Source organism: Calcarisporiella thermophila (assembly GCF_041956535.1).
Source record: "Calcarisporiella thermophila strain CBS 279.70 unplaced genomic scaffold VTP21scaffold_22, whole genome shotgun sequence".
Classification (NCBI taxonomy): Eukaryota; Fungi; Calcarisporiellomycota; class Calcarisporiellomycetes; order Calcarisporiellales; family Calcarisporiellaceae; genus Calcarisporiella; species Calcarisporiella thermophila.
The window spans coordinates 204,533-231,683 of record NW_027192212.1 but is presented as its reverse complement, the minus strand read 5'-3'; the positions used below and the strand labels follow the sequence as shown (position 1 = coordinate 231,683).

The following is a 27,151-nucleotide window of genomic DNA, read 5'->3' as shown; positions in this document are numbered from 1 at the left end:
GGGGCCGGCCTCAATTCAGTTTGCATCTCGATACCAATCCCCTTTGTGATACTGTATCTATTTCCTAGATGTTGAATTTTCTTGATCTGTTTTGTTCTTAGTATTTTTGTTTCGTTTTGCATATATTATTTAAATATGGAAATGGCTGTCAAAGAGAGATAGGAGGAAAGTGAAAAAAATAGAAGAAAAAGAAGATAAAAAAAAAATAGACGCGAGATTAATCATTGTAAATCGTCTCTTCGTGCTTCTTCTTCGCCTTGATGGTGCCCGGCTTAACCTGGGCCGCCTCGTGGCGGGCAAGTTCGATCGGCACATGGGAGCGGGACGATTTCTGCAGCATTTGCTTGAGATCGTAGAAGACCTCGGAGTTCTCGTTGGTGAGGAAGGTGATGGCCACCCCGGACTTGCCCGCACGACCAGTGCGGCCAATCCTGTGCGTGTAGTCCTCGATGCTCTTGGCCATGTCATAATTGATGACGAGCGACACGTTCTTGACGTCGATACCACGCCCCGCCACATCGGTGGCCACCAGCACATCCATCTGGCCCGATTTGAGCTGCGCCAGCGAGCTCTCACGCTGCTCCTGTGACTTGCGCCCATGCAGGGTGGTCGTGCGATAGCCGAGCTTGTTGAGGGCCTTTGCAATGGTGTCGCACATCTTGATCTGGTTCACGAAGATGATGATGGGCGGCTCGAAGCCCTCTTCTAGGATCTCGAGGAGGCGGCTCTGCTTTTTGTGCGGGTCGCTGAGCATCTCCACGCGCTGCTCTACCGTGTCCACCGCCTGGCCCGCCGTTCCGATGGTCACCACCGCGGGGCGGCGGAGGTACTTCTTGGCGAGGCGCTCCACCGCGGGCGGCATGGTGGCCGAAAACATGGTCGTTTGCCGGAATTTGCGGCCGCCGATCAGCTTCGCGCTCATCTTGGCGGCGTCCTCGGCATCCTCCGTGTCCGGCTTGATGTTCGAAACAGGTAGCGCGTCGAGGATGAAGTTGACGTCGTTTTCAAAGCCCATGTCGATCATGCGATCGGCCTAAAGAGAAACAAGAGGCTCAGGTTAGCTTGAACCTTCCCCGGCAAAACCAGGAGGAAAGCAATACGAACCTCATCCATGACCACATAGGTGCACTGGTTCAGCACCAGGATTCGCCGGTCCAAACAGTCGACTAAACGACCGGGCGTTGCGATAATAATCTCGGCGCCATTCCGTAGGTTGAATGCTTGCTCTTCCATTGCATGCCCACCAACAATGGACACGCAGTTGAAGCCCATGGGCGTCGCAAACTTTAGCGTCTCCTGCTCGATCTGCAAAGCCAACTCACGCGTGGGAGCAAGGATCAGAGCATAGGGTCCCTCGGCCATGTTTTCTTCGGTCAGTTTGGGGAGGTCGCTGATGTACACCAGCATCGGAATGACGAACGATGCCGTCTTACCCGAACCCGTCTCGGCGATACCAATGATATCGCGGTTTCGTAGTCCAATGGGAATGGCCTGGCGCTGGATGGGGGTAGGCTCTTGGTAGCCAACAGAGGAAATGACGTCCAGGATTTTACTTGGAAGAGGAGATTCCTGCCATGAACGTAAAGGCTTGGGAATGTCTCCACCTACATCAAGAATAAAAATAAAGAAAAAGTAAGCACAATCTTTGCGTTTTCAACCTCTATTTATCGGAAGCGCACCTTTAGTAGAAATATTGAAGTCTTCTTTGAAAATACGCCAGTCTCTTTCAGTCATCTCATCCAGCCGCTTCTCGGTCCAATGCCGTTCGTCCCATTTAGATTTAGCCTCTTTCTTCAAATCTATGTTTATCAACTCCCTATATGCAAAAAAAAACAATGAATGCAGGCTCAAATTGCTATCAGAAAATTCAACATACTCTGCGCGCTGCTTCTCTTCTGCACTTCTTCTCTCCTCGAGCAGCTTTTCGTAGAACTCTGAGCGTTGTCGCTTTTGCTCTTTCAAGTCGATCCCAGCAATATGCCCGCGGCCGAACAATTGTGCATTGTGGCGGTTGGTATAGAGTGGGTTGACGTCGAAAGATGTGTCTTCAGCCGCATCCCAATCAAACACGAATTTTCTTTCGTTCATTTTACGGATCTTGCGTTTTTTGCGCTCTGTACCCATATAGCGCTCCTAAGAATAGAGAAAAAAAAAAATCAGTATTGGAGCCGCAAAGTACATCAATAGTCGAAAGCCAATAGTTGCCTTTAAGGATTGCAGCTCTCTATCATCTAGATTTGCAATATCTTCAGATGTGCGTGCAGAAGAGTTGGCCCCCTCCTCTCTGCCTTGATCCATACGGTCGCGGTCAACATATCGCCCCCGCCCACGCTGTCGATCTCTGTCTCTATCATAGCGATCATGACGATCGTAACGATCGCTGCGGTCATAATCACGGTTACTACGTCCTAAAATAAAGGGCATTAGAAGTGATAAAAAGATTACAACAGCTGTCTCCAAACTCAACCCACCATTTAATTTCATAGCTTCCTCTTCCAATTCCTCTCTCTGCTTTCTTGCAAGCTCTTGACGACGTCGTTCCTCCTCGACTTCTTTCGCCCGCTTCTCCAGGGCTATCTTGGCACGCTCTTCCTTTGTTAAAAACTTCGGCTATAACGAAAAAAAAATAGTCAAATTCATTATTTTGTTTTTGCTTGTAGAAATTATGCTAATACTTTTTCAGCCGCCTTTTGTTCTTCTTCTCGTTTCTTCAGGAGCTCTTCTACCGAAAGCGGAACGCGCTTCTTCTGTGTTACCGAATCCGCTTCAGATATCGCCTCGGATGCTTCTCTTTGGCCTCTTTTCTCCTCCACTTCGCCCATCTCCACCTCCTCTTCTTTATTCTTTTCCCAGTCCATCTTTCGCCCATCTTCTGCTTGCCGCGCAGATTTTCTGTCTGGTGATCTAGATCTCCTTTCCACTGATCTGTATCTGCGCTTTCTATCCTGATCTCGTGGTGAACGGGAACGCCGATCTCTATCTCGCCGGTATTCATCGTCTCGATAATCTCGTCGCTTATCCCTGTCGCGATCCCTTTCATAAGCATGGGCGTCCCGACGGTAGCGGTCTCTGTCTCTTTCTCTATCCCTGTCCCGATCTCGATCTAGATCACGGGAACGGGACCGGTAAGAGCTGACTTCTGAGGGCATTTTCTTATGGTTTGAAGAAAGCCAAGAATATTGTTCAGTGGAATTTATTAAATGAAGGAGTGGCTTAGAATGTGTCATTTATTCCCATATTAGCCGTGTCCTCCTTATTTGAAAGGGATTTTGAATAAAGTTAAATAATATATAAATCGTGCTTCATCTAATCGAGCCTACGGGCATCAAGCTGATGCCTTATATCTAAGTAACACATCCACCAATTACGTATTATATTATAATAATATGTTATTCATTTGGGTTGCTTATTTTCTGCCCCTTCACTTGTTGCATGTGCTCTTATTTTCTCTCACATCACAAATAAATCACAGATCTTGAGTTGAGAGCAATGCACACCTCGTTCGTTTCTCAATAGAATGTAGTCCGTGCAATTCATATCTCATACCGATTCAAGCGCGCCTTTAGTGATTCAGTTATACATTAATTTGTTGAAGAAAAATCAAAATGAAAAGAGAGTCACAATCGTCACAAAGAGTAAACAAATTTGGAGTGATACCTAACACCGCCTTTATTTTCGCGCTATTACTCGGTCAGACCCAATATTTGACAATGGGAAGAGACAGGAATAGAAAGCAGAAAGAAAGTCATTATCCAGCACCCTCTATGCTTGAGGAGGAGGCTATCAAGTACTTCACAGAGCTCGAATCGCGGATGACCGCAGTCGATTTCGAGGATGCAGAAGGTATACCCTCTTCTTGGGTGTTAGGCTGCTTGATATACTGAGGTTATTAACACGACAACGTATGTAATTTAGAAAAAGAAATCTTTTTCTCTAACGTATTTGAGGAGGTCGCTCGGTATGATGAAGCAGAGGTTGCTAAAGAGCATAGATGCTCGGTTGTGTTAGAAAAGCTTCTCCGTCTTTCCGACCCATTCCAGCTGCGAGTGTTTTTCGATCGGCTCAACGGGAGGTAAATACAAAATTTTTATAGACAGCTTCACAAGATACTAAGCTCATCCCCATTCTCGACTAGATTTATGGAGGTGTTTACACATACATACGCTTCGCACGTATGTCAGACTCTACTCGAGCTTATAGCAGAAGTGGTTGAAAAAGAGGTCAAGGGGGAGATAGACTCACGAGAGGAGCATAAAGAGGAAGGGGGCGAAGACATGGGCGTGCTTCTCTCTGCCAGCGATTTAGTTATTAATATGTGTGAGGTAAGTAGATCTCCGTCTCCAATCCATTATCCATAGGGGCTGACATAACACAATTTTCCTGCAGCAAATTCAACCGAATATATACGACTTGATGAAAGATGTTTATGGCTCGCATATACTGCGTGTTATTCTCTATGTACTTGCTGGAAGGCGTGTAGAAGAATCCTCAGTAAGAAGTAAGAAGAGCACTCAGTTCAGACAAAAGCACGACAACACATCAAGGGTAACTCTTACGTCAACTCGGAGTTTTCCACCCAATTGATATTGATGTATTCTCTACGCTTTTAGAAGCACGAGCCAAGTTCAAGACGCCTCACCTCACCCAAGTTTACCAACTATCTTATTCATTGGCTCAAGACTATTCCAGCCACGATTGGGGCGGATGAAATGCGGTTACTGGCGCTAGATAGTCATTCTGCACGGGTCATACAAGAATTGCTGGAATTGGAGGCAGAAAGAGGGCTAAGCGAAACGAGTGAGAGCGTTATGGATTGTATACTGGTTGGGATGATTTCGGATGGCAGTAAGCGTCCAATTCAAGAATTGCCCTTAGTGCCGGAGTGATTGGTAACATTCTCTCCTTTTATTTATTTAGAGGAAAGTGACAAGGCGAATTCCCAGCGGAACCATTATTTCCAAAATATGATTGAGAATGAAGCAGGTACACACGTCGCAGAGACCATTATCAAGGTAGCTGGAATTTGTTTGTTGATTTATCGCTAAGCCATCCCTAATGTGTGTCGTGGATTCTGCCGTCGGGTAGGTTGCACCCGGCTGGGTCTACAACAAGATCTACACGTTGTTCTTCCGCAATCGGTTCCGCAAAATCTCCAAACACGAGCTCACCAATTTCGTGCTGCAGAAGCTACTGGTCAATGCACGAAGTGTGCCCCAGTTTGAAATGATGGTTGCAGAGACAACGGAGATATTCCCATTCTTACTCTGTAAGTAAGCACAATAGTTCATGAAAGGTCTCTCCATTGGCATACTGAAGACCGCATTGTAGGGAAGAATCGCCAAGGAGTCGTGCGTGCGCTAATTGAGGGCAGCACACGCGTCAAGGCCTGCTATAAAGAGATACTTGATGCGCTGTGGAATGCTTTCCAGGTGAGGTCCAAGGATGAGCGGGTGTATATAGTGGATCTGATTTTGCTCATGATGATTTGTCCCGACTACGAGGTAAATTGAAAAGCTAGCTGTTGCCCCTTTTTATACATATATCCTCACTGTTGTCCCCTTAGGCGATCAAGAAAAATGAGCAGGAAAAGGCGAAAATCCATGCCAGCAAGTTTAGCATACAAGGCTCACTTATAGTACAGCTGGTCCTGACATGGCCGGTAGAATACAATAAATACTTTGTTGACAGGTACGAACACTGCCTTTGCTCAGCCTGATTGTTCCATCTTTATTTTAATACCCATTTCTCTTCTGTTCATCTAGCATTATATCCCTCGAACAGAATCGTCTCGTTGCCATGTCCTACTTTGCACCCGGTGCTCGAGTGCTTGAGGCCCTTATGACATCACCAACTGTGGAGGTACACTCGAAGAAGAAGATTATTCACCGTTTCACCAGCAAGTTTGTTGCGATGGCCATCCACAAGGAAGCAAGCCACGTGCTGGACAAATTTTGGGCAGCAGCTGATCTCCAGACGAAGGTGAATAGATCCTGACCTCCCTTCCTACTTTAGCTTTTGTGAGATCCGTTGCGAGATACTAATATCCACGTTCTCGGAATATCTAGGAGAAAATTGCCAAAGATTTGGTTAATTCTGAGCAGAAGATCGCCCAGTCCCCGTGGGGCAGGATTGTGCTGCGTAATTGCAAGATAGAAAATTTCAAGCGCCGGCACGACGAGTGGGCCGAGAAACAGACCGGAGTGGAGCGAAAGCGAGAACTTTTCAAGGATATTTTTGAAGATGAGGTGAGATATATATAAGTTTTATTTTTCATTTTCGCAGCCGTGTTTTAAAAATATGAATATATCGAATACCTAGGCGTTCACATCTACAGAGAAATCGAAGAAGCAGAAAACGTCACAAAAGGAAGCAAAGATGAATGAGAAGGAGAAGCCCGAGGAGTCCAAATCTGAAGAGGAATATGACGAGGAATCCGAAGAAGAGTCCGAAAAGGAATCCGAAAAGGAATCTGATGAAGAGTCGGAAGAGGAGTCGGAAGAGGAGTCTGATGAGGAGTCCGATGAGGAGTCTGAAGAAGAATCTGAAGAGGAGCCTGAAGAGGAGCCTGAAGAGAGCCAAAGCAGCATAAAATCAAAGGGAAGGGAGGAAATTTCAAAATCCAAGCGTAAAATGCAGGAGGCTGCGGCGGGTCAATCGAAATCTAAAAAGTGTAAAAAATGAAACATCCCTTTTTATTAAATCATATTTATTATAATAATAAACATATGGTCACCTTCCAATGGATGCCCGATAGGTATGCCTTTTGGCGTATTGCTTAAGCATTTTATGCTATGCAAGGCTGGCATGAATCGTCAGTTATGAATACTATGGCAATCCTCCAGCCAATTTATGCTGTTGGCCGAGTTTATTAAGCTCACGAACTTGTACATACCTGCATTCAAATAGACTCAGCTCATTCTACGGAATTGTTCAGGCGCTCTCTCAACCTCCTAGCTCCTCTGCCACTAGGATGTTTATTATGCAAATATGTCCTAATTTTTCCTTGCTGCTTGACATCAGCCCAGGCCATAAAGTACCTCGGCATGTTGCAAGAATCGAAGGCCTATGCCGTTTTTTGTCATTCTACAAAGTATATTCTCGATTTGCGCGATGCTTTTGTTCATCCTGCCACTGTAAAGCCTAATTGTCGTCAAGGCAACTAGTAGTTGCGACCCTTGTTTTACCCCCGATTGCATTGCTATACAAAGATTTTTCCCTTATAAATATTGGAGGTCTCCCTAAATCTTGTGAAGGCTTTGTTCATCTCCACTCCCCCTCCCTCCCTTTTCCCGTTCACATATTGCGGTTTAAACATGTCACCATACTTGCGGATACATTTCGTCATTCGAGAAAAAAAAGGATAAGGATAATAGGCATTTGCCTAGAAGATGCGGTGATAATCTTTGGATTCTCTATATTCGGAGGTATCGAATTTATCGACTGCTTTTTTTTTCGAGATAGAGCTGCCTTGTAAACGGCAGGGGGCTCTCCTTACAGTGGTAGTACAGTGTAAGATAGAAAATACCAGTTTGTACTGGTGAGAGATTGGCCGTGATAGTCCCCTGTCAATCAGTAGCATCTGCAATCTAGCACCATCTCTCTTGTGAATCAAATGGGCGTTTATCAGATACCCCCCATGATGGGATGCCTCCCTAAGGATCCCGAAGTGGCTTTTCCATAGCGGGCCAATCCTCGATTCCCTAAAAAGGATATGAAGCCCTACCATACTAGATCAGATGTGGATCTGACTTTTTGACGTCGAGTTGATGCTGTGTGTGGCGGCAGTACGGAGGCATAGCACTGAACCCAAAAAAAAAAATATTTTCTTTTCACATTTTTCCCTTGCTGTTTCTATTAGAGACTAGTATGACTCATTTCTCCTTACATTTCTTTTTCCGAAATTCACGTTCTTTCTCTCCACTGCATTAGCTCCATTGATCTTTGTGCACCTCGCTGATCCATTGTTTTTGCTCGTTTAATGATCGTTTTGCTACCCTTTAATAACCTCCTTTCCCTCTGAAACGTAGTACGAGCTCAGACCTCTTTATTGCCACCCACCTAAGCCGGGAATAATTCTGTTTAAGCAAGGTATTAAATAATTCACACACAAAATTCCAGTACACCTCTCCCTATTAGGCTAATTCAGTGTGCTGTGATTTATCCTTTAATTTGTCTCGAAGACCCCCATTAACCCTTTGATTTTCACTTTCCATTCCCCCTCAGACCTATATCTCGAATGTCGACCTTTGGTACTAGGGCTCCCGCCAATTCCCTCCAGAGCCACATCCATTCCCAAATGCCAGCTGAGTCCAACTTAGTCTCCAAGCAACAAAAACGTTTCTCAAGTCCTGCGACGCTGGGCTACAGCCAATCCACTGGGCCAACGGCACCCGCAGAACGCAGCAATGAAGTGTCATCTAATTCTTTGGATTTACTGATTGCCGCAATGGAACCTGGAATGGCAACCAAGTCCATGGCTGGTTTTGAACCCGAGTCTAAAGGTAGCTCTCTTTCACGTCGAATTCTCAGAAGAATCCCGGCTCAACATTTTTATCTCGTTCAATTTAGGCTTTGATCCATTCCCGACCGAACCCGCGTCCACTACCCTTCCGCAGCCGCCCGTGGCATCTCCTTATGGCCAGGTACATCCATACATGCTCAACGACTATGTTAATGCTGAGCAGTTTCGTCGCTCGACAGTCGACTTTGGGCACTGGAACTTCTCACAGCGTCACCCTGCGCAATCGTCGCCTACTCCAACAACAGCTCCAGCCCTACACCTCCAACCGCACCCGCCTTCCGTCTTACCCCAGCCTTCTCCCCAAGCCCAGCACCAGCGCTACTCTTTTCCTTCACTCTTCACCCCCTCTCACTCCTACCTGAAGGCGGAACAGGAGTCGGGGGGAACTCCCATTACTTCGCACGCACCCAGCGTTGGAGGAGGCAATTTCACGCCAATAGCGACGGGGTGCGATCCACCGGGGATGCGAAAAACTGATTACGAGCCCGACAAACCACAGCATGACATGTCTTGGTTCCATGCAGGCGGCCTGGGCACCAACCCGCCCTCCACATATCCCCTACACTACACGTCGCATTCTACACCCACAGACAACCCAGTTCTTACCAACTCTGATCATTTCATAACCACCGCTCCTACGGATCGCACTTGGACCAACAACTATATGCACCGCCCCCCCGAGCGCAGCCTATACACCGGACAACCTGCACTCGAATCAGATCCCCATCCGCCTCCTCCTCCTCCTCCTCCTCCTCCTCCTCCTCAATCGGCTGGCTCAAGTCGCAAGCGGCCCAAATCCAGCGAGTATCCCTCGGACTCGCTACCACGCTCGCTGCAGTCAACATCCTCTCTTCCTCCCCCTACTTTGTCCGAGCTTCGGCCCGCGCATCCGATTCCTGCAACCGGGTCAAACGATATGCCCCCTCCATCAGCGGCAACCACCGGAATCAAAAATAACCCCTCGCCGAATGAGCAGGAGAGCATCCCGCGACAGCAACGCTTGCGGTTCCCCGGCGATATGTACACCCCGCGATGGGTCCGTTTTTCCGGCCCACTCAAGGAAGGATATTGTGAGAGCTGCAAACCGGGGAAGTGGCTTCAGTTGAAAAACAGCGCTTATTGGTATCATAAACAGTAATTATCCTCGATGCAGATAAAAATATGTGTGTAGTGGGGGTTTTTCATTGATCTCTTATTTCTTTAGGTTCTTCCATGGGATCTCGTCGGTGTCGGGCCAGCCCTTTGTACAGCCGGTCGAAACTCGTCTTGCGAATGGTGAGCAAGCGGAGGGATTATGCCACCAGTGTCGGGAGTGGATTCCGGTGCACAACACAAAACGGAAATCCACCATCAACTCAGTCCTTTGGTACCGGCATGCGCACCGATGCCACGTTTGCCCGAAGCCAACCATGATCTCGAAAAAACGCTCAGGATTTTAAAGGAAACCAAAATTCTTTTTACTCTAGCTTTTTGTTTTATGTAAATATCCCCCCCCCCCCACCCCACCCCCTTTCAGCTTCAATTCCATTCTTCCTCTAAATGCTATCCAAGCGCATTCATAATTGCACTTTATTAATACTATTTTTTATTTGCGGTATCTGTTAAATCTCTATTTTCTGTATAGCATCCATTTTTTGTTTTTACCTGACCCCTCGCTGCCTCGAGATAAGTGATACATTTTCTTATTATTACCGCATTGACAAAATTAAAACTGCTGAACAACAGAATGGCGACTAGCACGCTTCATTCCAAAGAAAATAACGATGGAATTAGTTGCAATGATATACCACTGAATAGGTGAAATAAGAATCATAATAAAATAGGATTTGATATATGTATTCAACATGGGCACACATGCTGACAAGTGCTGCCCTGTTCTCTCACGTGCCATTACTGCTTGCTATAGAGGCCGGCTCTCCGGCCGCTACCGCCGTGTCTTGTTTGGGAAGTTTGCCCTCCTGCTGCAGGGCCGCAATCTCTTGTGATGAAAGAAAGCGACCGCCAGGACCACGAGGCCTCCGCATGGCGTGTTTGTGTCTTGACTCGTGCTGATACTTCTATTCAAAAGCGAGAGCATTTGGTCAGTGGATACAGATAAGAACAGCCGATTTTGATTAGCTCAATGGAAATTTGATGGTACTGACCTTCCTTCTCTGCAGTTTCTTTTCAATCTCCAATTTTGCTCGTGCTTCGCGACGTTTCAGAATGCGATGGTACTGGATGGGATTGAGTTACAGAATGATTAAAGAGAATAGGAAAACACAAATTCAAGAGGCCAAAGGTGTACCTGCTTTGCGTTTACGTAGAGGGGTTCTGAGTTTTCCTCCATTTGATTTGGATAAAACACATTAGGCTACAAGGGAAAATTTCAAGATGGGATCAGCGACTCCTTCGAAGAATGCTCCAACCATAATTCCGCCTTTACCAATGCTGAATACTGCGGTGGATAAATAACTGGTTGAACGGGTACCTAAGTTTAATTTTGGAAAATGAAATGCTACAATCAAGGCGACGAAAAAGAATGACTGTTCTCTTTTCATTCATCCTTACCCCTCCTAATATATGGGTATAGGCGGGTGAGGCCGAAGCCGCAAATGTAGAATGATGGGGATGTTGCGGAGTTGAGGCAGGCTCGATGGTGGTAGTATGCTTTTTGGAATTGGTTATGCCATGGACAGGGAGTAATGCTCCAGCCTTTACGGATTTGAGTTTGTCCATTTCCCAATGAGCATCAATGATTAGATGTAGGGGGAGATGCAGTAAGAGGATGGACCGGGAGGATGATTTTTATCGAGGTTCACGGAGGTACCTTGACGGTCGCGGGTTGACTTCCTTTTTGCCACTCGTCTTGGACCAATAAAATAGACGAATATAAGAAGAGCAAAAGGCAAAAAATAAAATAAAAAGAGAGCAATGAAAATGGACAGACTTTGGACACGAAGCTGGCTGCGCCACATGTTTCATAATGATGAAGGATGGTTCTAGATTTGGTTAAGTAAATACGAGTATTGTAAAGGAAAGGGGCTGTTATTAGAATGGATACAATTTCAACATTTGCTTTTGTGCCAAGAATACAGTTAACAAAAAAAAAAAAGAAATATAACGGGAGCAATGGAAGCATTTTTGAATGTTTAAACTAATTCAAGCATTAAGGAGTTTCATATCTGCATCTGCGTAACGGGTTCCACTGACCCCGACCTCGTTCACCAAACTTCTTAGCTCTGCTAGCTCCTCTTGAGAAAGTGTGACGTTAGCAGCGGCCTAAACATGTCACGATCAATTAGCATCTATTATTTGTTCCCATTGTATAGATATTGCTATCCACTTACTGCATTCTCTTCGAGGCGATTAATTCTCTTTGTCCCCGGAATGGGAATGATATCCTCGCCCTAGTTACGATTAGAATAAATTAAACACCTTTAAACTTCTTGCTTTGCTACAAATGGCATTGCGTACCTGAGCCAACACCCAAGCAATGCACAACTGGGCCGCGGTGCAGTTCTTCTTTTTCGCAAGTTGCTGAATAATCTCAGCCAGCTTCAAATTCTCCTTGATGTTCTCTTCTTGGAAACGAGGATAAGCTGCTCGTCGACGATCATTATCGTCAAGTTGCTCGAGTCCTGTAATGTTGCCGGTGAGAAAGCCGCGACCCAGAGGGCTGTAGGCAACAACCGTTACGCCCAGCTCGCGACAGGCGTCAAGAAGCCCGTTTGTTTCGATAGAGGTCTCCCAGGGAGCTAAGGAGAAAGCGGGCGATATCAGCGGTGTCTGGGTCACAAACTTCTTAGATAGTACTTACAATATTCCACTTGTACAGCCGCAATAGGGTGCACCTTGTGCGCGCGACGAAGGGTTTCGGCACTACACTCGGATAGCCCCAGGTAACGGACCTTGCCCTCCTTTACTAGCTCGGCCATGGCCTTGACGGTCTCCTCGATGGGACTATGCATAGGTTCAGACAAATAAATGAAGCGTGTGAGTAGAGAATGCATGGTTCTTCCAACCACGTCTATATTTACGTGTCTGGATCCACGCGATGTTGGTAGTAAAGATCAATATAGTCCACCCCCAATCTCTCGAGAGATGCTTGACAAGCTTTCTTGACATACTCCGGCGTTCCATTGACCCTCTTCTTGGTGGCTTCTATCGCCTCGGGCGAATGAAAACCAAACTTGGTACACAAAAACACCTCGCTACGGCGAGTTTTGAGAGCTTGGGCTACCACCGTTTCGTTGTGCCCAAACCCAGCAGTGAAACCATACATATCTTAAGAAATGGACAATAAATAAAGCGATCAGTCAGCCAATTCTCAGTCGGAGCAGATATGTCGAGCGTTACCAGCGGTGTCCCAGAAATTAACGCCGAGATCCAACGCGCGGTGAAGAGTGGCAACACTCTCTGAATCGTTCACTTCGCCATAGCAAGGCGACATTGACATACACCCGAGGCCTAGTGAAAAACAATAAAAGCCGAGTTAGAAAAGCTATCTTGGCTCAAGGAGCAAAGTGCACGGTACCAATGGCTGAAACCGGTTCTTTGGCGATACGACGTGTTGGGAAAGGCATTTTCTTTGCGTTGATGTTATGAGCTGGCGAATTCGATGGTTCTTCCATCCGGCCCAGTTTATATAGGTTGGAGAGTTATCATTCCTTCATTTGACTGCGATTTCCTTAAGGGTCCGTTATGGGCAAAATCTGGGTATGAAATTGGACCACTCTTGAATGACTCAACACTATATTAGTAATGACTTCAAGGTGTTAATTGGCCCACGCGCTCGCCTTGAAGGGGATAGTGATAGACAACGGGCTTGATGACACTCTCGGCAGTAATTGTACAAAGGTTTTGCCGGTATCGGCTATTTCACAGCGGATATAGTTTATACCGCCAGTGGGCGATGTTGCTGGGCCAGTGACTCGAATTTCTTGCTCTGGATCAAGCCGAGCTGTGGTAGAAATTGCCGTCCTTTCTAGAACTTCTGATCCTCTAGTTTATTTAATTAGAGACAAGTGTCTCCCTCTACCTTATTCTAATCGGATGGAGCATTTGCTGCTTTGATGAAAGGCCTAGCGGAAAGTGTTTAGGGGATGAGGTGGAGAGTGGAGTACATGGTCATGATTGCGGTTGAACGGTGATTAGCTCTTCGTTTAATGGCTCTTTAATGGGTTAGAAATTAAAAGATAAATTACATTATATAATTTGCAAAAGCACGATTTTGCCCACCATTAAAGTCAACAAAATCCGAAAGATTATAAAAAAAACTATACAAAAATACACAAAAAATCACTCTCTTCCTTTGACATGCGTCCCATTCTCATCCACGACCAGGGAGCTCCCAGCCAGGCTGTGTAACTCTCCCAAGAAATCGGGCAACGGTGCCTCTGCCATCCCTAGGGCAGTCATCCGTTTCACTCCTTCCATCACGTTGGTTCCCTCAAGTTTGACCTTGATGGTGATGGGGAGGTCTTCCACACTATCCTCAGCGGTTTTGATGACAAGTGGGAGGGCAAGTTTTATTTCGATCCGCTCCAAGGAGGGCTGTTCATTGCGGCCAAACCGATCGTCCACCTCCGAATATCGTGCCGAGATCGAGCTCATGTCTTCAGCCATAATGGGCTCATCGTCATTCACATATTTGGGGCCATCTAGGGTGGATCGCAGCAATCAATAGCAAGCCCGTCTTCAAACTAAGACCTATTTCTTACCGTCTAGCTTTTGTTTTTTGCGAGAATAATGCACAAGCGGATTATCGTCAACTTGATTCAGACGGTATTTGCTGAAGCCACCTTGTGAATCGCGATAGAGGAGGAGCTCCTGTAGAGAGCTCACATTTCTTCCCTTAAGATCCCACTCGTCCACTCGGTCACATTCGAATACGCCCAAAAGCGCCTAGGCAGATATGTTTTGATGAACGATTAGGGGGTCCAGAAAACCGAAAATCGCAAAATAAACTTACTTGCAACACATAGTCTTTGTATTCGGTTTTGACCGTCCCTGTTAGCAGATACTCCGAATTTACAAACCACACAAGATAGAGCACACAAGCCGCAGGAGGAATTTGATTCAATGGGACTCCATCGTGAATGCTTACTCGGATCCATAATGTGCCGGTGGGGGAATGCGGTTTTACATAAATGTGCTAATTTCAATCGAGAGGTACAAGATAAGTCCCAGCGGCATGAAGAAAGAGATATTTTTGATGCTACTCACGTGTTTAAAATAGGGTGCTAAGAGTTTGCTCATTCGCAATCGAAATTGTTCTGCATTCAAGTGCATCTTTCGCTGCACTGGCCCTTCCCTTTTATCGCCTACCCCGAGCCAACACAATTTTAGCGCCTTCCAAGTGCGTATTGTTGAATGTGTTTGGTAATATTCCAAATCCAATTGGGCGACCTGTAAATAGCATAAACCATCTTTCTATATAAAAAAACACACGTTCAGCTGGTGACAAAGGGTCGCTCGGACGATGTATGCCTCACCCAGTCACGAAAATATATCCGATCCACTATTTTCCGCCGTGATTCGCTTTCCAACAACTCATAGTCTTCCCAAGTAGTTTCCTCTTCATCGTCGTCATATTCGGCCTCCGCCGGTGGCCGAGGTTTGGTTAGATCATGAGCAAACCACTCTTTGACAATGGCAAGGAGATTCTCTTTGGTGTTACGGGTGAGAAGACGACGAAGATATGGATGAGGAGTGTATAGAGTAGAATCTGGGAGCATACTTTGGAGCGAATCTACGGCCATCGATAGGAGCTTTTCGCGTCAATTTTTCGTGTTTCAAAAAAAATTGGAACGAGCTGCGCTACATAGGTCCATGTTTCGGTTTGATATATTTTGATCAAAACTTGGGATTTGAATTGATATGGATCGCCCCTAATTGCCGTCAACCCCTATTGAGAGCAGTTGTGATTTTCTATCATGTGCTTTTGATGATGTAATCCCCTTAACCAACCTATTGTAATTTCACGTCATTAGACAGAGATATAGCTCAGACTAGCTCGATGTTTTGTTTCTTAGGTTCAACTCGTGCAGAAGACAAATTTTAACTGGGAAGCTTGCTCGGCAGTCACATAATTTAGACCTCAAAGGATTGGAAGGTGATCGAGAGCTGGTAAACAACCGTTTCTCGATATATGGCAGAATAGACCCGAGTTTTTAATCTTAGTTACCACACTTCTATATCCATACCTCGCCAATGGACTATAGAGGTACTGACACTCCTTTGGATTTATCCATAAAGGAAAAAAATGCGAATTCATCTAATCGAAGGTACCTAACTTCCATTCGACTCCTTAAGGGTATACGAGATGATCTTGCCCGGCGAATTCCTCTCTACGTTTCTGACTGGCGCGATGGTATACACTCCAAAGTACTCTCCGCATCGGTCTATATGTACTTTTGTTCCATCCTTCCCGCCATTACTTTCGCCGCCGATCTCTCTGATCATACAAATAATGAATATGGGGTTATTGAAGTTTTGTCGAGCACGGCACTAGGTGGTGTATTCTTCTCCGTCTTTGCAGGCCAACCACTAGTTATCATGGGGGTGACAGGTGATTCAGGATGTTATACATTGCAAAATCCAGGGTTGGCATTAACACTATGAGTATATAGGACCCGTGGCCATTTTCTCTGCTACCATCTTTAATCTATGCGAACGACTCAATATCCCCTTTCTGCCTTTTATGGCTTGGTCTAGCATTTGGGCTGCGTTGTTCCATATCGTGCTAGCCGCATTGAATGCTTGCCGTTTTCTCCAGTATGTGACGCAGTTTAGCTGCGAAATTTTTGGAGCTCTGATAGCTGCTATATACGTCTCTCGTGCCGTTCAAGAAGTTGTCAAGTATTTCGAAGCTGGGACAATGGAAGGCGCCCTTTTAGGACTGATGCTATGCGTTGGCACGTTTCTCGTTTCGATTTGGCTTGCAGGAGGTCGCAGCTGGACACTCTTCCGCAAGAATATACGGGGCACCATTGCGGATTATGGGGCGGCTGCTGCAATCATCGTGTTTACTGCGGTTCCCTACCTGCCCAGACTCTCAGGCGTGCAGATTTCCAGGTTGGAAACTCCCTCTAGCTTCAACACGACTACTGGGCGGCCCTGGCTGGTTCCCTTTTGGGAGTTGGAGACATGGGCCGTGTTTGCCTCCATGTTGCCGGCGCTAGTCATTACTGTGTTGTTCTTTTTCGATCACAACGTTTCCTCGCTTTTGTCACAGCGGCCCGAGTTTAAGTTGAAGAAAGGTACGATTTCTCCTGCTTATTTTGACCAGACTGGATTATTATATCTGCCGGTTCCAATATTTATACAGGGCCGGCTTTTCACTACGACTTCTTGATCCTGGGAATCTGTACCCTAATCGCCGGCCTTATCGGCCTCCCCGCTCCTAATGGTCTTATTCCTCAGGCGCCGCTGCATGTCCAGGCATTATCTAGGATGGAGCGAGATCCCCTAACTGGCGAGGAGCGCGTGGAATCAGTGGTCGAAAATCGAATTTCGCCACTTCTGCAGTCCGTTTTGATCGGTTTGACTCTCTCCCCCCCACTTCTCTTTGTCTTGCGGCTGATTCCAAGGGCCATCCTGGCCGGGCTTTTCTTGGTGTATGCCTTCCAATCGCTCGAGGAAAACACAATAGCACTTCGCGTCCAATGGATCTTCACGGATCGCGAATGCAAGCGGCCAACTTCGTACCTCGCAAGGGTCTCAGCCCGGGTCATTCTACTCTTCACTACCCTCCAAATTGCTTTAATTGCGTTGATATTTTATGTAACGGTGTCTCCTGCTGCCATAAGCTTTCCCGTATTTATCCTACTGTTGGTGCCTGCGAGGAGATGGATGCTACCGCATTTGTTCACACGAAAAGATTTGGAGGTGTTGGACCGGGATATGATGGAATGGGATTCGGAAATCAAGGAGTCGGCGGAGGGCAAAGCTACATTGGGTGAACACAAAGGCGAAGATGCTTAAGCTAAGAAACAGGGCAAGGCCAAGGGGAATTCAATCGCATTTTGTAAATAGAAATGTGAACCACGCTGGTGTGAGGGGGCAGGTGGCAAACCCAAATAAGCTTCCACTGCATTCTTGCCACCTACTTTGTACCTGTCTATTTAATTATTAATTTGCCTTGAAATAGATTCACGTTGAAATCTGCCATAGACGTCACCTCTCACTAATACCCCCAATGACATAGACATGTACAATAGAGTTGGGTATTGAATAAAATGTTTTGATTTTATTAGCCTCATTAACACGGATAGTACTATGTACTCCATTGGAAGCAAATGATAATAGACAAGGGTTATTTTCTGAAGGGTGAAGGTAGAAAAAAAACGGAGGAAAGAGGGGTTCCGCTATGAATCGATGCTCAGGCCAAGTAGGGGAACATGGCTCGGCGACGCAGGGGATAGTCTTTGAACTCCTTGCGGTAGTTACGGTGCTTCTTCTCGGCCCAGATGTACATCTGGCCCACGGCCACAATGGTGAAAAGCCAAGCTACAAAGAAGGAAGTTTGAGGAATTGTGTCGGTTTTCCACGAAATGGGTCGTTTCACCAAGACTTACCGGCCCATGATTGGGTAAGGAAAGAATAGGCAACCCATGCGACGGTCTCGAAGAAATAGTTAGGGCAAGAAACCAGATCAAAGCCATAGCCATAGGGCACCTTTCGCACACGAGTGCCGGGAGGGCGCAGATTCCGCAAAGTCATATGCGTGACAAAGTTGGAAATCTCACCCCACTAATCGCAGAGAAAGAGACCGGAGAGAGAGAGAGAGAGAAAGAGAATGAAAAAGAGAGTGTAGACCATTGAGTTAATTCATACAGAAGGGGGGAGTACAAAAAGTGCACTTACAGCCCAAATGCCCACGCAGGCCAAGATATATGCCTCAGAGCGGCTACCAAGGCCAGTGCCCATTGCGGCCCAAGGACCATAGACCCAGTAGGCAAGATTCACGCCCGAAAGGATGTGATAGTGTGCGGAATTCTTGAAAATATTGATGAAGGGCATAGTTGCGTGGGAGAAGCGGTGAACAAAGAGGGTTTCAAGCTCACGTTTGATGAAGTGGAGGAGGACCAGGTAAAATGCGACTCTATATAGATAAAAAGAGTCAATGAAGGGAATTCAGTAATGTGGAGTAGTGTACACCTACGTTTGCATCTGGCTGTGCTCAAATTTCTTTCCGTAGATTTGCTCTCCATAGTAGTAGAAGATGGGATGTACCAGAATAGGGCCAAAGTACTCAACGAGAAACACCGTCTTCCACCCGATCTGCGGGCCTGTAAACAATTGGGCGAAAGGAGAGAAATGTGAGGATACACGCTTAATCAGCGCCAATCGGAGGCCCGAATAGGCATACCTAGATCTTTCAATGCAACGGAATCCCCGTCCTTGATCCCACAAGCCGCAAGCGTCTTTCCCTGCTCAAGCGGAGCGCCGTCCTTGGTTAAACGCTGCCTGTGAGGCGTGTAGCGTGGAAATTTCGAGTGAATGGCCTTGACAAGGTCATCGACGGTTGCATCGGCTGGGAATTCGAGCTGAAGCGGGAAGTTTTTTGATTTATTGCGAGAGGTGACGGTGATTTTCATGGTGCGAGAATGCTTGTTGAAAAAAGAACGCGTGCTGCTGTGCTATTCTTCGAAGCAGGAAATCGATTTATGGATTTCCTGGTCAGTGGAGGAAGGGTGGCTGGGTTTTTATCCCCGATAAGGTACCGGCCGAGTGAGGAGAAGAGAGGACACGCTGAGGCGCTTGCAGATGTGAAAATGAGCCAAGTCGCCGCGATACGCCAGGGCGGATGGCGTTTAGAAGTGATGGCGCGGGCCGGCGGCTTAGGGGCCAGAGAGGCCGGCGGGGGAGGAGGGCCGACAGAGGCGCGCGAAGAGGCCGCTGAGGTTAAGGCCCGAGTTTAGGTTCAAGGATGAGGAGAATGCAACCTGACGGAATCGCAGATCCGCTCTTAAAGAAATCAGTCCCTTCACCCCCCCTCCCCACTCTGGAGCCCGCCTAAGTATTTCGTCTATTTCTCCTTCTCCATCCAATTGTCATCTCTTCTCATTTTTCTCCCCTCTTCACCCTTCGACCTACAAGCGGTCTCTTTCTTCACGCCCTCCTCCTTCGCCATCCACACGCCTGTTTCTGCTCTCGATCGCCCCCAGCTGACGATTGGGAATTGATTTCGTAATTAAAGGTGTTTTTCTTTTGGGTGAAGAAAAAAATAGCGACATTGGCTGGAGAAAAACCAACGAACGCCGAGTAGAGGGAAGGGAAAACCAGCGAACACGGTGAATCCGCCTTTCCTCCAGCATCCTTTCATACTCTACCAGCCCGGTTCCCTTGCTTAATCAAAATGGGAGAAGTTTCCAAGCGTCCCCCCCTTGAGCGCATCCGCACGCTTGTCCACGAGCTCGGCCCGGACCTGCTCGAACACAATTACTGGGAGCCCTGGGGTGACTGGCGGTCTGCGACCCATCTGCCCCCTCCCATCGTCCAAGCGCCCAAGAAGCAACCGTCGAATTTTGGTGGAGGTGTATACCAGGAAGAGCAGGAGTCCATCATGCGCATGCTTCCAGCACCGTGGGAGAAGTGAGTGCACCCATTGTTTTTGATGGTTTAATAATGGTGATTGATCTCGGGCATGGTGATGCTATAGGGTGAAGGACAAATCATGGTCCACAACGGCAAGAAACCCCACCCAATCCGCTCCGAAAAAGCCCTCACAACCGCCCCGAAAGGTAACATCGCCCCATTTGGATGCCGCCCGATGCTTGCATCAGCTAATGTAGATCATGGGTATTTCTTTTTATTCGTGCATTGGTGTAGGAGGCCGATAATCGCAAGGAACAGGAGATGGCTAATGACCTCATGCAGGTGTGTGGATTCTGTTTACAGTATGGTGTAAAGGCGCACTGGCCTCATTGTCATTGCCCCCATTCTTTCGCACCCCCTCCCCTCCTTCTAGATTATAACCACCATTAAAACTTTACCCACTGTGGTGAGCCCTGGTCTGCCTATTATTCCCATCGGCCACCCCAGTCTTGCGAAACAGACGCCGCACGAGGCAGCGGCCAAATCAAAACAGCGGGATGCCGCGAGGGAAGCGAACGGTGTTGGCACCAAGCCGAAAAACGCGTCGCCATTGAAAATGTAGGCTAGCTTTCTCCCCTTTTTGCCAACGTTGCTCTCAGCTTCCACGATCTCGTTAAACTAACCATGGCTTGTGTTGTGTTGTGTGGGCAGATCCAAGCAAGACAGGCAGCCTTGCCTAAAAGTGAAGGTCAAGGTGCCGGACAGCATCTGGGAGAAGATCCGACGCAGCGAGAAGTTTGCGTCCAGCCTCCTAGCCTCCCAACCTCCGACAAACAGATCTGCCAGAGTTCCTTCCCCCTCTAAGCTCAGGGTTGACCGGTCTCCCCCCGAGACGGCCTTCCGGAAGAAGCGAGCCTCCACCGACAATGAGGACGGCGCTATGATGGAAGAAGACGCGAAGCCAACCAAACGGGCTCGAACTGGAAGCAACACCAGCATCGGAGCCGGTGCTAAGACGGAGGGCTCGGTCGCGTCACCGCGACTGGGGCCCGCTAGAGTGACGACGAGCCCGACTAAGAAAATGCGAAAAGCGGCGCAGACCGTGGACGAAGTGGAGGACATCCCGCTGGCGATGCGTCTCGCGAAGAGCTCAAAGGCCTCGGGGGTGAAGAGACAGGGGAGAGAGAGGGGTTTGAGCATGGCCGCGATGGAAGGGGATGCCGTGCAGGTGAAACGCGAGGGCGAGACCCCCGAGAAGAACAGCGGTGGTAGGAAAACGACCGAGGGCGGGCTAACGGCTCCCCTGCGCGGTGGCAACGGGAAAAAGGAGGCTAAGCTCGATCTGGAGCGCAGGGCAGAGATGTCCACGGCCGCCCGGGAACGGTTACGTGATGCTAGGCCCGGCAAACCCCTGTCTGCCTTCCAAGAGGGCGATGAAGAGGGAAGCATCCTTGAAGACGGAGGCGGACGTGAGGTCAAATCGGACCGCTCCCATGATGAAGAGCGCCGCGTGGGCTCCAGCCGACGGAGCCCCATGCCATACCGCAGCGGTCGAGAACGAGACCGAAAGGAGTTCCGAAGCCGGTCACGGTCCCCCGATCGAGAACACCCGCGCAGTAGATCCCGCTCGCCCCTCCTCAAGAGGGAGAGGGAGCGCGAGCGCGATCGGGATCGGGAGAGAGACCGCGACAAACTGAAGGAGCGGGATAGGGAGAGGGACAAGGAGCGAGAGCAACGCAGGCGTGCCTATTCTACCGGCAAAGGCCTGCGCTCCGAATCGGTGGAGAAGCGCCGATCCCACTCGCGCTCGCCACCGCGGTCTCTCGAGCATCGCGAGCGACCCGACCGGGAGGATGGGCGAGAGCGGGATCGCAAGAAGGAGGAGCGATATGCGCCGCTGGAATCACCCGGGCGGGAGAGGGGAAGACGCGACGGCGATCGCCGGCGAGACGACCATGGCGCGGGACGAGGCGGCGAGAGCAGTAGAGCGAGGGAAAAGGAGGATGAGGAGACGCCCCCTTATTTGAGGAAGGATCCCTCCGATAGCGCCACCTCGGGAGATGCCCACGCCGAGTTCTCGCCCCGCGACCCATCCACCCCCAAGAAGCGGCTGACCCCCGAGGAATACCGCCGTCTGCGCTCCAACGGCTCGGCCCTGAAGGAGGAGACGTTCACGCCGCCCTCGGTCTCCGCGTCGGGGGCGGACATCGTCGACGGCAGTGCTCGGGGAGGAGGAGGGGGCGGTGGTGGGAGCGTGCTCGTCGCCAAGCCTCCCGCCAGCGATCCGGCCCAGCTGGCGAGCTGCCGGCGGCTGAAGCTCTATTACAACACGATTGGCGAGAACTACTCGCATCGAGCGTCGGGTGAGTCGAACAAGCTGCTTCGCGTGGTGCAGCAGACCGAGGCGCTGATTGCCCAGACGCTCTCCTGCCTCTATCAGGACCGGGCCGAGCCCCAGGCCACGTTCGACCACTGGGATAAGCTGCGGGTCATGCTTGCCTCCACGCGCGAGCGGTGGCAGGAGCTCAGCTCCGAGCCGGGGATGACGGGCATCATCTGCCGTTTCGAGGCCGTGGTGCTCTTCCACGTGTACCGGCGCTTCATCGAAGGCCAGAAGCGACGGGAGTACCGGGTGCGCCACCATTTTCGCGGGCTGTCGGAGGAGACGACGACCTCGCTCTCCCTGCCGCGCGAGGCCGTGCGGGACGTGATCAAGATCATCCGCGAGCTCCCGCACCCGCTGCACTACTTCGACCATGCGCTGAAGGCGTGGAACGAGGGCGAGGTGCTGTGCGGCGAGGACGTGTTTGCCCGGGATTTCCCGCAGACGCGCGCCGAGGTGGGTAGGAAGACGACTCCGCTCCTGGGGGCGGGGACGCCGCCCGAGGATGTGCTTGCGAGGACGAATCTCACCTGGCCCGTGACGCTCCCCTCGCCGCCGGTGGATGCGGTTGCCCTGGTGAAGGCCGTCTTGCGAGAGTTTGTCGGAAAGCACCGTCTGCCGCGGCAAGAAATGCAGCTGGTGTAATATGAGAGAGGAGGGGGGGGAGAGGAGGGTGGTTCTATTTTTATCCGCAGCTCAATTCCAAGGAGTAGTTGACTTTTGTGTATATTATTTTTTCTAATGCCCGTCGTTGGCTAAACTACTGTTCTATTATCTTGGGGTGTTTTTTTTTCAATTTTTGTTTTTATTATTGTTTGTTTATTTTATTTTTCTTTCTTTCTGTCTCCCTCGCCTTCCCCCCCTCCCCCCTTTTCTTAATGCTCACTCCTTCCACCCACCCTGCTTCACTCCTTTGCTCTGCCCCTCGCCACTCGATTCCTATTTCTTTATCTTTCTTTCTTTCTTTCTTTCTTTCTTTCTTTCTTTCTTTCTTTCTCTCTCTCTTCTTCTCACTCTCTCTTTGCCTGTATCCTGTAGATATTATTTACAAGAGAATAACCTATTTCTCTTTCAATTCCTTCTGCTTTGCGGATGACCAGGAAAAAAAAAAGCAAAAATGAGCAATCTAGAATCCCATTTGGCAGAGCGGAGATAAGGGGTGGAGAAGAGGGGAACACGTTAATTTTACGAATGCAATTTACTTTGCAGCCCACACTGAGATTGGAATCGGTGGTTCATTCGGCCGGCCCAAGGGAAAAGGCGAGGAGAGGGGGGGGCTGCCCAGCAGAGCCAGCTGCCTGGGCTTCTAATTGCGCCCGCGAGGGCGGATTTCGAAGGAAAGCAAAGAGTGCAGCTTGGCTGGGTTGCGGCACGAGATGCATGGAGGTGCTTCTGCGATTTCTTCTCAGAATGCGGGCGAGAATGGCCGGGGTGTAACTATGCGGTTGATTTAAAAGCGCAATTCACGAGATTCTCAGGCTGCAGTTTTGAGGCAAGGGAGTACAGCTTCGAAGATCAGCAGTGCGCCCATACTTGCCTTAGGGGTGAGGGGAAATCAATCGAGACGCGAGCGAGATTAGGTTTCCGCCAGGCTCTGAGCTGCTGGATTTGAGTTTTATGAAGGGCGGGGCCTAATGCTTGCTCCCCCCCCTGCCCTGTGCTGTTTGGTTGGCCTCGTCTTGTGTGGTCTTAATTTGCTTCTTCTTCCTGAGTCCGCGATTTCCCTAGGTTCTGGCTCTCTCTATTTGCTCTTCTCCCCCCTTTCCCCCTCTTCTCTGCCCAGCCTTTTCCCCCCGTTTCTTCTCTCTGCTGCTCTCCGCCCTGGTCTTGCCACTGCCATCGCCGCCTCCACAGGCTTCTGTAATCTCATCATCCCCGCCGCCCAGCCTTCCCATTGGATACCTTCAAGCCTTCTCCGATACTCCTATTTATATCCCTCCGCGTCTACGGAACACCGGGCTGATTCCCCCCCCCCTCTCCTCCCCCCTTGTACAGGTACTTGAGACGCCATTATAAGGTTAGCTTTGTGGCCAGGATTCTAATTGCATTCTTGCTGCCCCCCCCCCCCCATCGCCCCTCCCCATCAGAATAATGATTCCTGAAGCATTGGCTCTCGCCCACCAGCAGCCGCAGTCGCAGCAGCAACAGCAACCGCAACCGCACGCAATGTATTCCCCATTTTATTCCTCTTATTTTGACCAGCAGCAGAAGCACCAGGGGCACTTCGCATCCCCCCTGAGCACTGCGCCCTCTAGCCCAGAGAGCCTGGGCGGAGGAGGCGCCGGGCTGGGGGAACGCAGGAAGGACTCGAGGCACGTCTCCCTGATGGTAAGTGCAAAAGATGAGACGCGAATTCTCACAATGGCTGAACGATTAACGCGCTGCCATGCTTCCCATCCTCTGCAGCTGCCTCCAAACATGACCCCCGAGACCCTGCAGATGGATGGCCCCTTCAGCTCCGCTCGGTTCCCCTCTAGATCGCTCCCCTCCTCGCGCCGCAACTCCAACCACCTGGACCAGGAGTTCGACCGGCTCCACCTTGAGGAGGGGGAAATCGAGAAGCAGCTCGCCTTCCTCGAAGAGGACGACCACCATGACCATCAGTTCTCGATGTACCTGAATTCGGCGGGCCCTGACGGCGGGTGCAGAAGAGACAGCTGCCCAGACCTGGTGGCCGCCACCGCAGCCACCGCCTCGACACCCCGGACCCCGGAGTGGCCGCCAGTGGACCCGCTGGCGGGTTTAGGTGGATTCTCACCCTCGGACTTGGCATCGTTTGCATTGACACATCAACAACCGCAACATCCTCAACCCCATCCATCGCAAAATCAACCAACGCAACCGCAGCATCCACCACTTCAGCAGAGGGAACAGCTGCTCAATGAGACATTGGTGGCCCGCCTAGCAGCCATGAACCCCGTTGCCCTGTACCAACACTACGCCATGGCCGGAAAGCTCCAGGCCATGAACGCCCTCCTCACTGCCAACGTCGCCTCGGCCCCCACCGCGGTGCCGGCGTCGCCTCTGGCCCCCTCGCTTTCGAGGGCATCGAGCCTCTCGCAGCGCGAGGAAAAGGAGCTAAGCAAGAAGGAGAGGAAGGAGAGGCGGCGCAACAACCACAACAAAGAGCACGGCAAGCAGCCAAGCGACGCGGAGATGGCTGCGCGGTTTGTCGGCGTCCAGCTGCAAGACATCCAAAGCGAGATCTACTCGCTGTGCCGCGACCAGCACGGCTGCCGGTTCCTCCAGCGGAAGCTCGAGGAGCGCGTGGCCGACCACGTGGAGATGATCTTCGGGGAGGTCAAGGAGCACTTTGTCGAGCTGATGACGGGTAAAGCCTCCATCGCTTCTCTTGTGCTTATTTTTTTTTCCACGCATCCATTCTCACTCCCCCTACTCCCTCCCTCTGCTAGACCCCTTCGGAAACTATCTGTGCCAGAAGCTGATCGAGTACTGCACTGAGGAGCAGCGCACGGCTCTGATCCAGACGGTGAGCTCGGATCTGGTGCCCATCTCCCTGAACATGCACGGCACCCGCGCGGTCCAGCGGCTGATCGAGCACGTCTCCCATCCGCTCCAGGTCCAATACCTCATCGCCGGGCTGCGGAACCACGTGGTGCCGCTGATCAAGGACCTCAACGGCAACCACGTCATCCAGAAGTGCCTGCGCATGTCCGCCCTGGACAACCAGTTCATCTACGACGCGGTGGCGCAGGAGTGCGTGGAGGTGGCGACCCACCGCCACGGGTGCTGCGTGTTCCAGCGCTGCATCGACCGGGCCACCGACGCCCAGCGGGTCCAGCTGGCGCAGCAGGTCATCCGCCATGCCCCCGAGCTGGTGGTCGACCCCTACGGCAACTACGTGGTGCAGTACGTGCTCGACCTGGGGGACGCGCGCTTCACCGACCGCCTGATCCGCCAGTTCTTCGGCAGCATGTGCCGCCTCTCGATGCAGAAGTTCAGCTCGAACGTCATGGAGAAGTGCATCCGCCTGGCCCCCGCCGGCACCCGCAAGGTGCTGATCGACGAGCTCGGGGGGAGCAAGCCGAGGCTGGAGGGGCTGCTGAAGGACTCCTACGGCAACTATGTGGTGCAGACGGCGCTCGACTGCGCGAGCCCGAGCCAGCGCGCGCGCCTTGGCGAGCTGATTCGGCCGCTGCTGCCCGCCATCAAAAACACGCCCTACGGAAAGCGCATCCAGGGCAAGATCCAGCAGGATAGCCCCGATCGGATCCGGATCGACCGCCTGCACGCGCTAGCAGCCGCCGGCTCGGGCGTCGGGCTGGCGGGCATGGGCGGCTTGGGCGCAGGTCTGGGTGGCGTGGGGGGAGGGCTGGTGGGCAACGGCGCCGCCGGCTACAACCCCGCGCTTGCGACGATGATGGCGATGCAAATGGCGCAGTACGGGATGGTGGAGGGCTATCCTTACCTCTAAAACCCTATTTATTGTGTACGAATGGTGCATTCCTCGCTCATCCTATATAATACTCCTATTCATGCTAGCATTTTTTTTACTACCTATATACGTGTATTCAGAAAAGAGGAAAAAAAAGGAAAAAAAAAGGATACCGAAAAAATATGGATTCTATTTGTTTCCCCCCCTCCCCCTTTATATATATATATAATTCTTTTTGAGTTGACTTGTGCTCCTATACTATGTCTATGCAATGTTACCACTTTGTCTTCTTTTTGTTCTTTGTCTCTCTCTCTCACTCTCTCTCTCT

General features: G+C 49.9%; 12 protein-coding genes across 12 annotated transcripts; 7 read left to right on the top strand and 5 right to left on the bottom strand.

Annotated features, from left to right (window-relative positions):
• Positions 1-217: 217 nt before the first annotated feature.
• Positions 218-3,149, bottom strand: VTP21DRAFT_5407 (uncharacterized protein; the record flags this gene model as incomplete). The annotated part of the gene is made up of 7 exons (XM_069395925.1): positions 218-1,033; positions 1,105-1,604; positions 1,680-1,816; positions 1,877-2,133; positions 2,206-2,408; positions 2,472-2,610; positions 2,676-3,149. The coding sequence occupies 7 exons, from the start codon at positions 3,147-3,149 to the stop codon at positions 218-220; spliced, it is 2,526 nt and encodes an 841-aa protein (XP_069247975.1).
• A 561-nt stretch (positions 3,150-3,710) lies between these two features.
• VTP21DRAFT_5406 (uncharacterized protein) lies at positions 3,711-6,681 on the top strand (the record flags this gene model as incomplete). The annotated part of the gene is made up of 12 exons (XM_069395924.1): positions 3,711-3,843; positions 3,916-4,072; positions 4,136-4,322; positions 4,387-4,545; positions 4,611-4,845; positions 4,918-5,012; positions 5,086-5,266; positions 5,329-5,501; positions 5,564-5,688; positions 5,763-5,979; positions 6,066-6,245; positions 6,319-6,681. 12 exons carry the CDS (start codon positions 3,711-3,713, stop codon positions 6,679-6,681), a joined length of 2,205 nt encoding a protein of 734 aa, XP_069247974.1.
• A 1,555-nt stretch (positions 6,682-8,236) lies between these two features.
• Positions 8,237-9,960, top strand: VTP21DRAFT_5405 (uncharacterized protein; the record flags this gene model as incomplete). The annotated part of the gene is made up of 3 exons (XM_069395923.1): positions 8,237-8,501; positions 8,569-9,655; positions 9,726-9,960. 3 exons carry the CDS (start codon positions 8,237-8,239, stop codon positions 9,958-9,960), a joined length of 1,587 nt encoding a protein of 528 aa, XP_069247973.1.
• A 441-nt stretch (positions 9,961-10,401) lies between these two features.
• Positions 10,402-11,239, bottom strand: VTP21DRAFT_5404 (uncharacterized protein; the record flags this gene model as incomplete). The annotated part of the gene is made up of 5 exons (XM_069395922.1): positions 10,402-10,578; positions 10,666-10,737; positions 10,809-10,874; positions 10,947-10,991; positions 11,072-11,239. The coding sequence occupies 5 exons, from the start codon at positions 11,237-11,239 to the stop codon at positions 10,402-10,404; spliced, it is 528 nt and encodes a 175-aa protein (XP_069247972.1).
• A 423-nt stretch (positions 11,240-11,662) lies between these two features.
• VTP21DRAFT_5403 (uncharacterized protein) lies at positions 11,663-13,134 on the bottom strand (the record flags this gene model as incomplete). Its single annotated transcript, XM_069395921.1, has 7 exons — positions 11,663-11,782; positions 11,851-11,910; positions 11,978-12,258; positions 12,321-12,463; positions 12,541-12,787; positions 12,860-12,970; positions 13,038-13,134. 7 exons carry the CDS (start codon positions 13,132-13,134, stop codon positions 11,663-11,665), a joined length of 1,059 nt encoding a protein of 352 aa, XP_069247971.1.
• Positions 13,135-13,801: 667 nt separating this feature from the next.
• On the bottom strand, positions 13,802-15,240 carry VTP21DRAFT_5402 (uncharacterized protein; the record flags this gene model as incomplete). The annotated part of the gene is made up of 5 exons (XM_069395920.1): positions 13,802-14,163; positions 14,224-14,407; positions 14,475-14,657; positions 14,729-14,935; positions 14,998-15,240. 5 exons carry the CDS (start codon positions 15,238-15,240, stop codon positions 13,802-13,804), a joined length of 1,179 nt encoding a protein of 392 aa, XP_069247970.1.
• Positions 15,241-15,715: 475 nt separating this feature from the next.
• Positions 15,716-17,488, top strand: VTP21DRAFT_5401 (uncharacterized protein; the record flags this gene model as incomplete). The annotated part of the gene is made up of 3 exons (XM_069395919.1): positions 15,716-16,073; positions 16,135-16,764; positions 16,833-17,488. 3 exons carry the CDS (start codon positions 15,716-15,718, stop codon positions 17,486-17,488), a joined length of 1,644 nt encoding a protein of 547 aa, XP_069247969.1.
• A 397-nt stretch (positions 17,489-17,885) lies between these two features.
• Positions 17,886-19,104, bottom strand: VTP21DRAFT_5400 (uncharacterized protein; the record flags this gene model as incomplete). The annotated part of the gene is made up of 5 exons (XM_069395918.1): positions 17,886-18,013; positions 18,082-18,256; positions 18,371-18,608; positions 18,669-18,795; positions 18,876-19,104. The coding sequence occupies 5 exons, from the start codon at positions 19,102-19,104 to the stop codon at positions 17,886-17,888; spliced, it is 897 nt and encodes a 298-aa protein (XP_069247968.1).
• Positions 19,105-19,173: 69 nt separating this feature from the next.
• VTP21DRAFT_5399 (uncharacterized protein) lies at positions 19,174-19,428 on the top strand (the record flags this gene model as incomplete). The annotated part of the gene is made up of 1 exon (XM_069395915.1): positions 19,174-19,428. The coding sequence occupies one exon, from the start codon at positions 19,174-19,176 to the stop codon at positions 19,426-19,428; it is 255 nt and encodes an 84-aa protein (XP_069247967.1).
• Positions 19,429-19,865: 437 nt separating this feature from the next.
• VTP21DRAFT_5398 (uncharacterized protein) lies at positions 19,866-23,072 on the top strand (the record flags this gene model as incomplete). The annotated part of the gene is made up of 5 exons (XM_069395914.1): positions 19,866-20,101; positions 20,169-20,250; positions 20,339-20,386; positions 20,478-20,662; positions 20,756-23,072. 5 exons carry the CDS (start codon positions 19,866-19,868, stop codon positions 23,070-23,072), a joined length of 2,868 nt encoding a protein of 955 aa, XP_069247966.1.
• A 989-nt stretch (positions 23,073-24,061) lies between these two features.
• VTP21DRAFT_5397 (uncharacterized protein) lies at positions 24,062-24,519 on the top strand (the record flags this gene model as incomplete). The annotated part of the gene is made up of 2 exons (XM_069395913.1): positions 24,062-24,422; positions 24,515-24,519. 2 exons carry the CDS (start codon positions 24,062-24,064, stop codon positions 24,517-24,519), a joined length of 366 nt encoding a protein of 121 aa, XP_069247965.1.
• A 74-nt stretch (positions 24,520-24,593) lies between these two features.
• On the top strand, positions 24,594-26,862 carry VTP21DRAFT_5396 (uncharacterized protein; the record flags this gene model as incomplete). The annotated part of the gene is made up of 3 exons (XM_069395912.1): positions 24,594-24,755; positions 24,834-25,758; positions 25,841-26,862. 3 exons carry the CDS (start codon positions 24,594-24,596, stop codon positions 26,860-26,862), a joined length of 2,109 nt encoding a protein of 702 aa, XP_069247964.1.
• Positions 26,863-27,151: the final 289 nt, after the last annotated feature.